The sequence below is a fragment of the Momordica charantia genome, assembly GCF_013281855.1.
Source record: "Momordica charantia cultivar OHB3-1 chromosome 10 unlocalized genomic scaffold, Mcharantia_2.0 BLBB01000010.1, whole genome shotgun sequence".
NCBI classification, from domain to species: Eukaryota; Viridiplantae; Streptophyta; class Magnoliopsida; order Cucurbitales; family Cucurbitaceae; genus Momordica; species Momordica charantia.
In genome coordinates, this window is record NW_028275158.1 from 22,447,219 (window position 1) to 22,462,214 (window position 14,996).

The 14,996-nt window shown below is 29.5% G+C and overlaps 1 protein-coding gene across 1 annotated transcript; it reads left to right on the forward strand.

Annotated features, from left to right (window-relative positions):
* The first annotated feature begins 7,599 nt into the window (after positions 1–7,599).
* LOC111014770 (thaumatin-like protein 1) lies at positions 7,600–9,975 on the forward strand. The gene is made up of 3 exons (XM_022289592.2): positions 7,600–7,852; positions 7,942–8,605; positions 9,414–9,975. The coding sequence occupies exons 1-3, from the start codon at positions 7,780–7,782 to the stop codon at positions 9,625–9,627; spliced, it is 951 nt and encodes a 316-aa protein (XP_022145284.1). The 5' UTR covers positions 7,600–7,779; the 3' UTR covers positions 9,628–9,975.
* The last annotated feature ends 5,021 nt before the right edge of the window (positions 9,976–14,996 follow it).

Here is a 14,996-nt window from a genome sequence, read left to right on the forward strand (position 1 = left end):
GTCTTCTTATCGATACGTAGTTAGCGATTTTAATAAAGCCTTTCTTGCATGATAAGTATTCTTCTTCTTATTTTATTTTATTTTATTTTTTCCTCTTCTTCTTCGTGACTAGACTTTTCTCTTTTTGAATAGGACAGACATTTGTGACGTACGTAATGCGTTTACGTCCCAAAAATTACAACGTTTTGAGAAAATGTCGCTATTTTCCTGTCGTATAGAGTTAAGTTTCTTGTTGTGTTGTAATAATCTAAATACGACGTAGGATAAACTTGAAAATTAAAGTAATGTGGGCTTGATATAATAGTATTAATTAGGACTTCAATCGTTTTTAATGTATGTATATATATATATGTAGAATAAAATGTAATTTTTTTTTAATTTGATTAAGGTTATTATTATTATTATTATTATTATTATTACACATTCACACGCTAGAACTGACTATGAATTGATTTGGTGACGTTAGAACATGTGTAAAAAGTAAATAAATATTTTTAAGATTGAATAGTTAAATTAGTTGGGTGGATGCAAAGTTAATCTGAACACTTATTGATAGAAAAATAAAATAATGAAAAAGGAAAATCAAAAGTACTTTATGTATTATTCTCAAGGAAGGGAAAAAAAACTTACTTCCTATGTTTAGTGTTCAGTTTCTTTTATATTTTGAAAATTACTTTTTCTATTTTTTCTATATGTTTTATTTTACAATAAAGTATTTTTCACTTTCCTTCGCCTTTATTTACTTGAAAATTAAAGGTATTATTTATAATTTAAAATATATATGCCAGCTAATCAAGATATAGGAAATAAATATTTGTTAATATTGTAATTTTTTGATAACATTAATATTGTAAATTAATTAGTAAAATATGTAAAATTGGGACAACCATGAAACCCATTAATGATTCATAAATTTTAACTAGTTTATACATATCACATGGGTGGCACACAAGTCATGACTTTATAATACTAATTCAACTTAGAAGAATAACTAATTAAAGGTGGATTTCTTCAAAAAAAAAAAAAAACTAATTATAATATATGGTCGATTACCATGAACCTTCTTTAATTAAAAAAGTTTAACTACTGATTAAGAATATTAATTAGGTATTTTTAGGGGAAAAAAGTAAAAAAAAAAAACATTAATTAAGAAACTAAAATTGTCAGTGTAGTCCCTGTCACACTTGCATGGTTTTTTAATGATGAGCATAATTCATGCTATTGTTAGGTATTAACTTTTTTTTAAGCAGGTATTATTAAGATCCAGTTGAATATTTTAATGGTGAAACTTAGTATAGTTCAATTGGTTAATATAATATATCAAAGCTGAATATTTTAATTTAAGATCTTGATTGGTTTAAAATGACAATGAGGATGTTAAGGATCATATATCGAAAAGATTAGGTTTATAACTTCTTTTATTGTCAATTGATTTTGAGTTGGAATCTTATGAATGTTAAGATAGAATCAGAGTTTAAGAAGTTTAAACGAACATCCATTAAAAAAAAAAAAAAGGAAGCACATGTTAAAGATCTCACCTCGAAAAGACTTAATTAAGTTTTTATAAATATCTCACCTCGAAAAGACCACCATTTTGTAAATTTAAAATATTAGGATAATGATTTTTTTTAAGTCATGACCTCTTGGTCAGAAACAGATGCTAATTATCACTAAACTAAGCTCATATTGACATTAATATATATATATATACACTTTCATTCTTTAAATGAGCTCTTTGGAAGGATCCCTTCAACAGAATTAGATGAGATGCAACCAAGTTTCTTTTTCTTTCTATGCAAAACTTAAACTTTTTCGAACATTTGAGTAATTTAGAGAGACTCCGATAAAAGAACGAATTGACAACAAATATTAAATATGTACGATAACGATTGAGATGGAACATATATTTCCGACATGATCTTTTTAATTTTCTAGATATATCTTCGATCCTATCCCTATCTTACACTGAGTTGTCAATTTCATGCATAGCTAATGAATCTTACCCCGAAAATTATACATTATTAACTATATCTTGATTATGCAAAGCATTGGAGGTAATAATAACCATTATTTTGATTTGGCAACATGAACATGGCAAACAAAGCTTGTTTCCTCCACATGAAAAGAAAAGGAGCGAAAAGGAAAAGATGAAAGAGAGCAAAAAAACGACACATCGTTTTGGGTAGGAAGTTGAATGTACAAGAAAACCAGAGGTGGAGGTCATGTGGGGTTAAATCGAAAAGGACTTTTTGGGAAGAGAATTTAAATGGAGCAATCAGCAATGTTGTTTGAGAATATGAGAGGTGCTATTCCAACATCAGCCATGTGGGTTTGTTTAATTATTTTGCTACTTAATTATTAATTTGTTGCTTTATTATTATTATTTTTTTCTTTTTTTTTCCCATCTTTCTCAATCCATCTCTCATTTCTTGATCACAAACCATGAGAATGAGAGAGCTAAATTGTGGATATATCATTTTTTTTTATCTTTTCTTTTTAAATAATTTTTAAGGCGTCGTTTGTTAAAGACCTTTCGTTTTTTTTCTCATTTTTAATTAAAAAATACAGCATTCTATTTGGTAAATATTTTTTGTTTTCTTTATTGACAAAAGGAAGGTAACCATTTCTTTTTTTTGTTCTCTAAAAATTTTTAATTTTAAAATAAAAATTTTATATGAAAATTATTTTTTTAATTAAATATTTCCATTTTTTTAATGTTATTGTTATTTTTTAATATCTATTATGCATGTCGTAAGTTAGGAATGATAAAGCAAAACTTTTTTTCTTGAAAAAAAATCTAAAGGATATTCCTTGAAGTTCAAAGCCATTCAAGCTATCCGTTGAGACGTTTCTAAACAAAAACTTGATTTTGTTGTTTCCAAAATTTCAATTTTGGAAACGTTTCTAAAAAAATGAGAAATATAAAACATGAACACAATTACCAAATGCTTCTATTTCTTAATAAATTGAAAACGATAATGTTACCAAATGAGCGCTTACTTTTTGATATGTTTCTTGTTTCCTTTTTTTTTTTAAATCAAGAATAACAAAACTACATTGGTAATTGTTTCTTGTTTCTTTCTTTTTTAAACCAAATAGAAACGTGTTTTGTAACAATTTCTTAAGTTCTCATTCTCTAGAATTTAGATTAAAAAAAGGTAAAAGTTTTATAAGAAATTTAATTTTATTGTTTCCAAAATTTCTCCACAATGTTAGAACTTTCTTAAAACGAGAAATTGCAAACCATTAAGTATTTTAACACATGTTTGCAAGTAGTTATGATATATATTTGTAATCCGGTTTTGACTGTATCTTAAAGAACATGATTCGTATATAATTTTTTCTCGAGTACAACAAGTACGGGGGTAGATCAGAATTCACGATCTTTCGCGTGACGATAAGTATCTTAACCAATTGAATTATACTCAGGTTGACATGATTCAAATATCATTAGATGTACTTAAGTACCCAATTAAAAACCAAATGAGACCAATCAAACATAATTCAATTGGTCAAGACACTCATCTCCCATTTAAAAAGTCGTGAGTTTGAATTCTCAAAACTCAAAATAAAAACAAATGAGAATAGTGGCATGCAGATTATTTACAAATTGTTTAAACGTAAACAAATGTTATTTTCAACAAATTATTGAATGTCCCGTTTTGGTTTAGCAACTAATTTTCTCTCATTTCTAATCCCTAAAAATTTCAGAGCAATCAAATAAAATGTTTGAGTTCTTCTTAATAAGTTCAATAAATATGTGAGACCGTGTTCGATCTTAAAAAAAGTAACTAACTTCTTTATACACTAATGAGTTATATTTGGATCGATCTTTATACATTAATAATAATTGGAATTAACTCTTGGACTTTTAAGATGATAATTAATTAATGTCTTATATATCTACCAAAATATGCTCAAACTTAGAGTTTAATTTTAAAATTAAAAGTTTTTTTTTTTAAATTATATTTGATTATTTTAAAATTAAAAGTTAATTATTATTATCGTAACAACTAACCATTACCATAATTGAAGAGTCGTATGCGGTTTTAAAATTAATTAATTAATTATTATGTAATAATGCATATGTTTGTTTGAAAGAGACAGAACTAATTGTAGTAGAAACGTGGATAACGGTAGTTCATTATCGACCAATTATATACTGCCACGTCGGTAGTATAATGGCCATTTTTAATGATATTTTCTAAACATTTTCTTCCATGCACCTTCCAATTTGTAGGGTTGTGGCCATAATATTTTGTTCCGTCTTTTATCATCACTAATGCTTCGATTATAGTTATTGTTATCGTCTTAATTATTCTGATTGATACAATATATATTTTTTATGTTGTAATTAAAGTTATTATTTTTGATTTAAATACTATTTTGGTCCATATATTTCGATTTTGATTTGTTATGTTCATATGCTTTTAAAACATCTATTTTGGTCTCCATATTTTTAAACTTTTGTTTGTTTTAAGTGATCGGGTCCTTTATTTCTTCCTATCATAATGTAGCCATGAATTTGTATTAAATAATGATCTCCATTGTACATATATAAAATATTGTGTTCAAAATTTTGCAAATAGTTACAAACTAAAATATGGTAACTTTTTAAAAGTACAGATGACCAAAACGAATATTTTTAAAATATAGAGATTAACATTTTCTTTTTTCGGATAGTTAGACACTAACATATTGAACATTTTGAAAAATTGTGACCAAAATGGACCAAAATAAAAAATATATACTGGGACAAAACTAGTATTTAAACCTCTACGTCTGTAACTCAAACTAGTATTAATTTAATTTGTTGTCGAGTAAAAAAGTTATCTCCCAACTCAAGTTCCTAATGTCCACTTGAAATTACTTTTGGAGGATACGAATCCAATCATATTTGACTTTTTGGGATTTCATCAAATTCGCACCAAGCTTCTAGAATAGAGAGGGATTGACGAGACCTGCAAAATAGAATAGCACTAAGACCGGTGTGACTCTTGCCACACGGACTCCGATGTTTAAGTTAGGATCGGAGTAGTCGAGTATAGAGTGTAGGGTATTGTGCGCATACTTTTAAGGTTTGGTTCACCCTCTTATTTATAGAAATCAAATCCTAATCCATTTAGGAATTATAGAGGTCGAATCCTAATCCTTTTAGGATTTACACACGTCAAATCCTAATGTGTTCAGGAGATCTGGACTCCTGTGCCCATGTATTTCATCGTGGGCTTAATGTCGGATCGAGTGTTGAGATATGGCAGGTTCGAATCGGGCTACACAAAAGTCGAGGAGAATCAAAGGAGGGTTCTTGGTCATTGGCCAAGAACACCTTGGTGCCGAGGCTTGGTCGGCACCGAGAATGTCTCGGCGTTAAGGCCTGGTTGGCACCGAGCACTGCTCGGCGCCGACCGCAGGTCGACCATGGTCAACGAGTTTCGGTACTTACCTAGTTCGTGTGCTTCTTTCCCGACCTAGTCTTTACTTTTGTCGCTAAGTTAGTTCTTCTTTTATCTTCCCATAACACATACAGTATATTCAATAAACAAGAGATAGCCATTTAAAAAATACAAAATAATAATAAGAGAGTATAACATCTTCTTAAATTAATTATTGTGCATTTATTATAATTTGTGCTAATCTTGTCTATTGTATATGTTTTCTTTAGTTAGGTATACTTATTCCATCTTGTTAGGTAAAGTGTTGCAATCTTTTCATGCATGGCCTCACTAATTGGTGCAAAGTAGACGTTTCATGGTTTTAAAATTTCACCAATAAAATGTAATATGTCAAAATGACAATTATATTAAGATGAATTAAAAAATATACGTCGTTCAATACTATTTTGATGTCTGTATTTTCAGCTTTGGTTTAGTTTGGTACATTTACTTTTAAAACATATATTTTGGTTATTGTAATTTTAGTTTTGGTTAAAACATATATTTTGGTTATTGTAATTTTAGTTTTGGTCTATTTTAGTCCCGGTACCTTTCAAACGTTTACTTGTAAAAAGTGGCCGTTTTGATCCATTATTTTTCTTTTGATCTATTTTTCAATCACAGTTTCAATACAACATTATGCTCATTAAATTTATTGAAATGGAGTCATAATTTTATATTAAATGATTTTTATTTTGTACAGAATTAATGTTAAAATTTTGTAAATAAGGCTCAAAGTGATAATTTTTTAAAAGTATAATTAAGGACCAAAATGAATGTTTTCAAAATAGAAGAATAAAATAATTTAAAATGTATAGATTAAAATAGATGTCCAAAACTAAAAACCTGAAAATACTAAAAAAATTAAAATAGTATTTAAATCAAAAAAAAATATATTATTATCTAGAGCAAGGGGCACATCTGAATATTAGATATATATCTACCTCATTACACTTAATTAAAAAAATCCAACCAACCCTCCAATTTGATTAAAATTTTAACTACATTTTTAGCTTTAAAGATACATATGTATATGCCTTTTCTCAAAAAAAAAAAATAATAATAAATATATATATATATATAGACACACACACACACTATATGCATATTAAAAAACACACCAACATTACAATTTCTTTTTACTTTTACACACAAATAAATTTTTTTTAGTTCCAAAATTTGTGAAATAAGGATCATTTAATTTGAGAGAAAGTAATAAATTTATATTTTTTAGTACAACAAGTAAATGTCTTATTTAACTAAATTACTTGAACTAACGCACAAACAAATATCAATTTGTGTGGGGCTTGTGGGGCTTCCGTATTTATGGTTGAATGATTTTTCTGTGTGGTTGAAGCAGGTAGTTGTTTCTTACTATCAAGTGTCTGTAGCTTTTATGGCAAGTTAGTCATTTTATAAAAATTTGTCTTAAAAAAAAACACACAAACAAATATGATTGAAGAGAGATTAATAATACTATAATTAATTAACTTTGTTAAGAGCATAAAAGTTCTAGGCTAAATCATACAAAATATCGCACGATTAATTTCAATTTTGCCCAAAATATTTCAAAAGTTCTGAATTTTCCCAAATCTATAAATTTGATATTAAAAAAAAACCCCGCAAAATAAAAAGTCGGGGCAAACCTCGAATTATAGCATAAGACATGCTCATGAATATTAAAAGCATCTTATATAATTAATTTAGCTAAAATTCAAGAACTCTTAGTTTTAGGAGTTCAATGTGCCTCTAACGTTATTAGGAGTAGTCACTCGTGATTTTCTCATTTAATAAATTTTAGAAAAATTATTGGAGAGATCCACCAGCCATACACGACAACACAAGTAATTGAAAACTATATCCAATGATTATTAATTAATATGCAACTTTGCATTCAACAATTTTTAGAGGATTGTTAGATTGTGACGACCTCATTCAATAATTTGTTTAACTTTGAAGTACTTGCTATTAAGTTTAAAAATTAAACTTTTTTTTATATAGGTGAGTATATGGGTCAACTTACACGTATTTCGAGATAACTGTCCGAACTTATAATATTTAATGTCGAGAAACACATAAAAATTAATTGATATGGTAATATGATTAATCTCCTTCCCCATCATTTCAAACCACAAAATGGGAAGCATCCAATATCCATTCGATGACATGGGAGATGGATAAAACCACTGTTTCTTCCACCATTTCTTCTCCCTCATTCTTCTTCTTTATATATACCCATGGCCAACTCCATCTTCAAAACTCTCCCTCCCACAGCTAAAAACAATACCCAATTTCCAATTTTATCCCCAATCCATCATTTTTGTGAAAAGTCATTTCCTTTCTTATGGAGTTCTTCTCCGATAACTCTGTTTCTTCTCCCCTGTTCTGGGTCTTCTCTCTTCTCCTCATTTCCCATGGTAATTCTGTTTCTTTTTCTCTAATTTTGTTTATGAGTTCTTCAATTTTGTGCAATGTCCACTTATTTTTCTCTCTTTTTGGAACTCAGGGGCTTCGGGAGCTAAATTTACGTTTGTGAACAAATGCGATTTCACGGTTTGGCCGGGAATTCTCTCCGGCGCCGGTAGCTTGAAACTCGACACCACCGGATTCGAGCTCCGGCGGGGCGGGTCGAGATCTTTCCAAGCTCCGGCCGGCTGGTCCGGCCGCTTCTGGGGCCGGACCGACTGCAATTTCGACGGCGCCGGTCGTGGGGTGTGTGTCACCGGAGATTGTGGGTCCGGCGAAATTGAGTGCAACGGCGCCGGAGCCGCCCCGCCGGCGACTCTGGCGGAGTTCACGCTCGGCTCGACGGACTTCTACGACGTCAGCCTCGTCGACGGCTATAACTTGCCGATGATCGTAGAGGGGACCGGCGGGACCGGCGCGTGCGGGTCGACCGGGTGCGTGACGGACTTGAACCGGCAGTGCCCGACGGAGCTGAAGGCGGAGAACGGCGGGGCGTGTAGAAGCGCGTGTGAGAAGTTTGGGACGGCGGAGTACTGCTGCAGCGGCGCGTATGGGTCACCCGCCACCTGTAAGCCGTCGAAATACTCGGAGATTTTCAAATCGGCGTGTCCTCGGTCGTATAGCTACGCGTACGACGACGCGACGAGCACTTTCACCTGCTCCGGCGCCGATTATACAGTCACATTCTGCCCCTCTTCCCCAAGGTAGAAGACGATGAAACCCATTTTCAAATCAGTGAAAATTTTCCACATTTTTGGTTAAATTTGCTAAAAGTTTTCTTACAATTTTTCTACATTGGTCCAAATCCCCATTTAAAAGAATAATATTTAGTTGTTTAGGAGTAATTTGGTATTTTATGTTAAAAAAATTCACAGTTATTTATTTTTATAAAAAGTAATTTGCTAGCGAGGAATTTTGTCATTTCCACTGTTAAATATTTCATACCTCATCATTTATCTCTTTATGGTGATAAGAGATACATACTTACGGTCAACACCTAAATATTTTTCTACTTTTAAATTAGTGAAAGTTTCATTGGTTTAAACCAGTTTATTCCATAAAATTTTAAAAATTTTCTATTTAATTCCTTGAAAATTTCTATTTTGGTTCAAAACTATAAAGTTAATGAAATTTGATATTATTTATTTATTTTATTTTTAACTTTTAAAATATATATTTTCTTTTGATTCTCAACTTTCAACTTATTTATTTATTTTGTTTTTAACTTTTTAAAACGTGTATTTTAATTTCTAAGTTTAAAGATTGATATCAATTTTAATCCATATTAACATAGACATGTATTAAATCTAGACTCATGTTAAACAAGAAAATAATAATCTTTGACATGTTTTTTAAAAGTTTAGGTACAAACGTAGATGAGGGACCAAAACAAAAATTGAAATAAGATTTAATATATTTGTGGCATGGGGTTTACAAAAAAGTGAAAAAGAAAAAAGAAAGAAAAAAAAAGAAAAACATAAATTTAACAGTTCTTTCACTCTCCCTCTGCAGCCTGAAATCATCGACAGATTCCTCACCGACGACGGCGGCAGGGGAGGCGGCAAGCGCCGGGGCGGCGGCGGCGGCGCTGCCTGAAAATTCATGGCTGACTGATTTGGCCGTTGGAGAGTCAAGCAGAAGACAGCCAGATTTGGGTTTTCTTGTGTTGGTGTTGATTTTGGGAAGCTCTTTCTTCCTCTCATATTTAAATTTGCATTTTTCTTAGCATTAAAAAAAAAAAAAAAAGAGCATCAAAATTTTAAAATCCCATGGATGAAGAAGATGATTTGGGAACAAAAATGGATTCACATTTCAGCCTAAACCAATTTCCATTTTCAAGCATTCCAACCACTAAATTAAAAATTTACCTGTATATAAAAATGTTTAATTTTAACTCTAAAGTCTTTTTTTATTCACAATTTTCTTTTAAAGATTAATCTATTTTAATTCAACTCTTGAATTGTGTTATTTCATTTCGTGGGTGCGTGATGGTGTTTGTTCCTCTAAACTCAGCCATGTGTATTATTTTTCATTGGACGCTAAACTTTGATAAGTATTTGAAATTTTTATCCTATCTTCAATTTCCCCTAATTTACTTTACTCATTTCAAAAAACTCACTAATTTAAGTGAAATCAAGCTTTGCCCAAATGCTAAACCAATGCACAAGATCAACATGATTGAATAACTTTGTCAAAACTCAAAATAAATTAAAAAAAAAACTAGTTTTATTGTCATTTTTCCCCCAAAATTAAATCGACATTGTTGCACCACCAAATATGACATAAAATTCATAGAACGCAGAATAATTTCATTAGCATTTCTTCAAACAAAAATTTATCACAAAGATAAGAACGGTAACATTTATGATATTCAAGTTTAAGGTATGATTACAATATTTTCAATATGGAAATTACAAAACTTATCTAAGTTTAGATATAGTTTGATGAAATTGAAAATTTATAGTAACAATTGATGCACATTATCAAGTCCCCTTCAAGAAAGTATTACCTAAATTATTTTGGTAAAGAAAAAGAATTACCAAAGAGAGATCCCTTTTTGTTTCCTTTGATTTTTTCCCCATTTTCTATGGTTGTGTAGCTTGAGAGAGATGCCAACTTTTTTAAAACTAAATGATTGAATAGGACAACATGAACATAAGTCTTGTAATCTTTAATTATTTTCTTTTCCAAGATGAAATGATTGGATTTATACATTAGGGAAATTCTTGTGGATAAGATTCATTAACATTATAACAAATTTAATTAAAAATTATGTTGTATCTTTGTAGACGTAATTATATAAAAATATAATATGGCACCTATATTTTTTAAAAATTATTACTCATTCATTAACTTTGATCAACATAGATCATTATGTCTTTTTTTTATTGGGATGATAGTATCAACGTGAAAGTTTAAAAATTAAATTAGATAGTTCAAAAAATTTTAAGAACCAAAATATAATACTTTGAAAAGTTTCGGTTATTATTTATTAATATATGAGATGTGAAGAGGTTGTTTTCAGATGTAATAAAAGAATTCTATAAAAGGTTTAAGTACTCAATTTCATAGAAATATTGATGGAAATATCGGCAAAATGTCGATGTCGATAGATATTTCTGTAAAAGTTAGAAAAATTAAAAAATCGTAAAAGATATTTAAATTAACAAATAAATATTTTCCTATTTCTAATTTAGTTAAAAATAATTAATATTAATATTATGTATATATATTAGTGACATTTTGTTGATATTTTTTATATTTTGCCGATTTTCTTGTACTATGATGGAAATGTCGGTTTACTCCTCATGTTGATGTCGAACCAATGAAAACATGGATAATATTTTGAGAATTTTTTTTTTTACTGAAGTGTCACATTAAAATTAGAATTGAAAGAAACGACATTAAAAAAAATGAAGGGACCAAAATGATAAATTTTTAAAAGTACAATGATCAAAATGACGTTTAGAAAGTATACAGACTAAAATAAACATTTTAGAAATATAAACATCAAAATCAATTAAAACCGAAACTACCATAATCGAAATAGTATTTAAACCTTTATAAAATAATGAAAAAAGTTAGAAGCTAAAAGAAATGTGGCAATTGGCATCAAGTCATCAAGTGGAGAAATATGGGCTCCTTGTTTATGAAATGTCTTTGAAAAGACAAATGAAGATCATTTTTCTACTTAAATTCAACCATTTAAAGATTATTTGTGGCTTTGGCTTAAAGAGGCACCAACTTTATTGAAAACTAAATGATTGAATGGGACATCATTAATATAAGCCTTGTAATTTTCCCTCCCTCCTCTCTCTCTCTCTCTCTCTCTCAAAATGAAATAATTGTATTATTTAAAAAAATGATAATTTTATATTTTTCTATATAAAAAAAATCATTACAACACACCTTCATTAACTTTAATAATATTGGACCATATGGTCTTTATTTTAAATGGTACTTGTTGATTGACATTAACTAAAATATTATTACCAACGTGAGCTCATCAGTAGTTGACAGCTATCACGTTAAAAGGTTGTAAGTTCGAATCTCTCACCCTTATCTGTTGTAGTAAAAAAAAAAAAAGAACTTATATATTATTGATTAAATTTAGCATAATTAGAGAGGTTAAAACATTCCATATCTACAAAAGCGAGCATACAAAGATAATTGACACATATTTCTGATCAAGAGGTTGTGAGTTCGAATCCTCACAGTCATCTATTATACTGAAATATATACATAATTAGAAAAAATCAAGTTATATATTAATTAATTAGTATAATCATAGCAATCACCCAATCAACTAATTGCGATCACTTATATTAACTCTACATAAATGATTAATATAATAACTAATTTTTTATTTAAAAAAGACATAATAACTAATACTATATGCGTTCAACTTTTTGCTATATTTCTAATCATTGCTATAATTATTATTTTGTAACATTTTATCTAAATTATGTTAGATTTGTGAAGAATTTAAAGTGGGAAAGATTAGTATATGATTTTTAAAATATCTGTGAGTTATCCGGTGGCCATTTCTGACCATAATTCTTTTATTTTTTTCATTTCTCGATGTACATTGTGCTCACCCGTTAACACCTAAATATTTAAAAAAAAAATTCTCCTGAAAGACCTTCGAGTGTGGAACCTTCTTAACTCGTCGGCCTTAAAAAAAAATTAATGCTTGGTTTTGGGACGAACCATTAATATTTACGACAGAAAGTGATTTTGACAAAGACAAAAGTGATTTGATTATGAAAAATTAAATCCACGTGTCCTTCACGATTTAATTATAGTATGCTCATTTCATCTTTAATAGATTTATTACAGCATGCTCGTTTCATTGAATACCATGTTAATCGTCCTTTTTTAAGTACAAGATACGTTGATATTATGAGTTTAGCTCAAAGACGATAAATAACATCATTTACTCCTCTTGAAATTGGAGGTTCAAACTTCTATATACTCCCCAGTTTGTTGAATGAGAGAGAGATTTATGAATATCTTATATTCAGGGTGATAAAATGATATTTTTTCTTGTTGAACTATGTTTCATGTTTTTGTATCGGTATTAATAGCCCTTATTGAAATAAAGAAATTATTAAACCCGACATCTCCTCTAGATTACAACATGCATGCTTGATATATTAAATGTTTGATTCACTTTTGCTAATATATATTGGATGTACAATAACAAGGACCATGGACAAGAGATTGGAATGCCAAAAAAGAAGGAAAAAAAAACTCTTATGGACAAGGGACCGAAAGGTAATTCTCCCTCTTTATGAAAAATACTTTAGTATTTACGGGTCGGTACCTATCCTTTACCTTATCAACATTAAAGTTTGACAAGTAGGACATAGAAATATATAAAAAGAAGAAAAAAATCTACTTTTCAAAATATAAAAAGGCTGTCAGAACATTAGTGTTGACCGATAAGTATCTATGTATTGTTCATCTCTTTATTATATATATGTTGTTATCAAGCCGAAAGGTAAAGAAACGACTAAAACGACTAAAGTCTCTTTCTCTTATATACTGGGTACATAGTAATTGCCATGGAAGAGAGATTGGACCAGAGATCAAAAGGTGAAGAAACCAAAATGAAAATCAAATGGACAATGAAAATGAGGTTGGGATTAAGAGAGCTGTATGGAACATTGCGATTGAAAGAGGAGGAATCAGAGGTTAGAAAGAACTTAATTGAAAGGTTACCACCCAGCCAAGTTAAGAAGGCGATGACTGACATAGAGAATGGAGTGAAAATCACTCTATTCGATGTAAGCATGAACAAAAAAATGGAAAGAATCATGAGGAGAGTTGCCCCGGAAGAATATCATATCGAATGGGACACCGAAGACAAAGGGTATGTGCTCGGAGATCAGATTTTGATGTGTTGGGACTCAAACAATGAACAATTATGTTACAAGGTCCTTGACGTTTCTATTCTTAGAATTAATCCGCAAATGTACTCTGATACTTTAGCAAGTAGTTCTTCTTCCCTTAAGAAATAGTTTCTCATAGTGATTTGGATTGAAAATAATGCATATATGATATAGATCGAATAATGAAATAATAATTGTACTTAGTATTGAGATTCTTTTAAGAGCCTTAAATGCCATTAATTTGCTATATATAAATTCATATGCTTTATGTTTTATTGTTGATATTTAACCAATGTGGTAGCTACAATAATAGCATTTAAATTCTTTCAAAAAAAAAATAAATAATAGCATTTAAATAATAATCTCAATAAATTGTAAATTTATGATTTATATTTCAACCTTCATGCTTCTTCCGATATTGTAGTATAATTACTTGTAATGAAGGGTTGATTTGAGATTTTTATCATTTTTCTTAACTCTTCTTTTCCAATTGCATCTACGAGCTCTATTTTTTATTTTTCTTATTGAAATTAGTGGTTTCAACGTAAAACCAAGATTAGAAAAGTATTTTGGTCTAACGATCAAATGTGTTTATAAATTAAAAGACTAAATTATTACATAACAATAATTGACACTTTATGTTAAATGAGATTTTTTCATATGAGTAGGAACTAAATCGTTACAATGTTAAACTATTAAGATTTAGTTATATATCAACCAAATTTTTACAAAAATTTTAAACTATATCGTTACTTTAATCCAACAACATATACCAAAAAGTATTTTTTAACCTAAAATAATAATAAAATTAAAAAAAAAAGATTTGGTGTCACGTTGAAATTATTAAATTTTCAAAAGTAAAATCTCTTGTACTTTAAAATTGGTTCCTTTCTTTTTATGCGGTCAATCAAAGTTGTCAGTACATATTTTTACCACATCATACATCTTCAAGCTGTAAAATGCATATTACCGGATTTGAAGGATTCTTTTGACCTTGGCTTAAACGTCACTTTGGGACTGTTAATCACCTTCTTTGCATTCTACGATACTGATTGGATTGACTGTTTCGATAGCAGACGATCCACTACTGACTTTCGCATATCTGTTATAATCTAATCCTTACCAAAAGTCTGATTTGGATGTGAACTAAACAATCTATGCTAGTCGGTTCAACCTCGGATTGATTGAAACTTGAATTGAT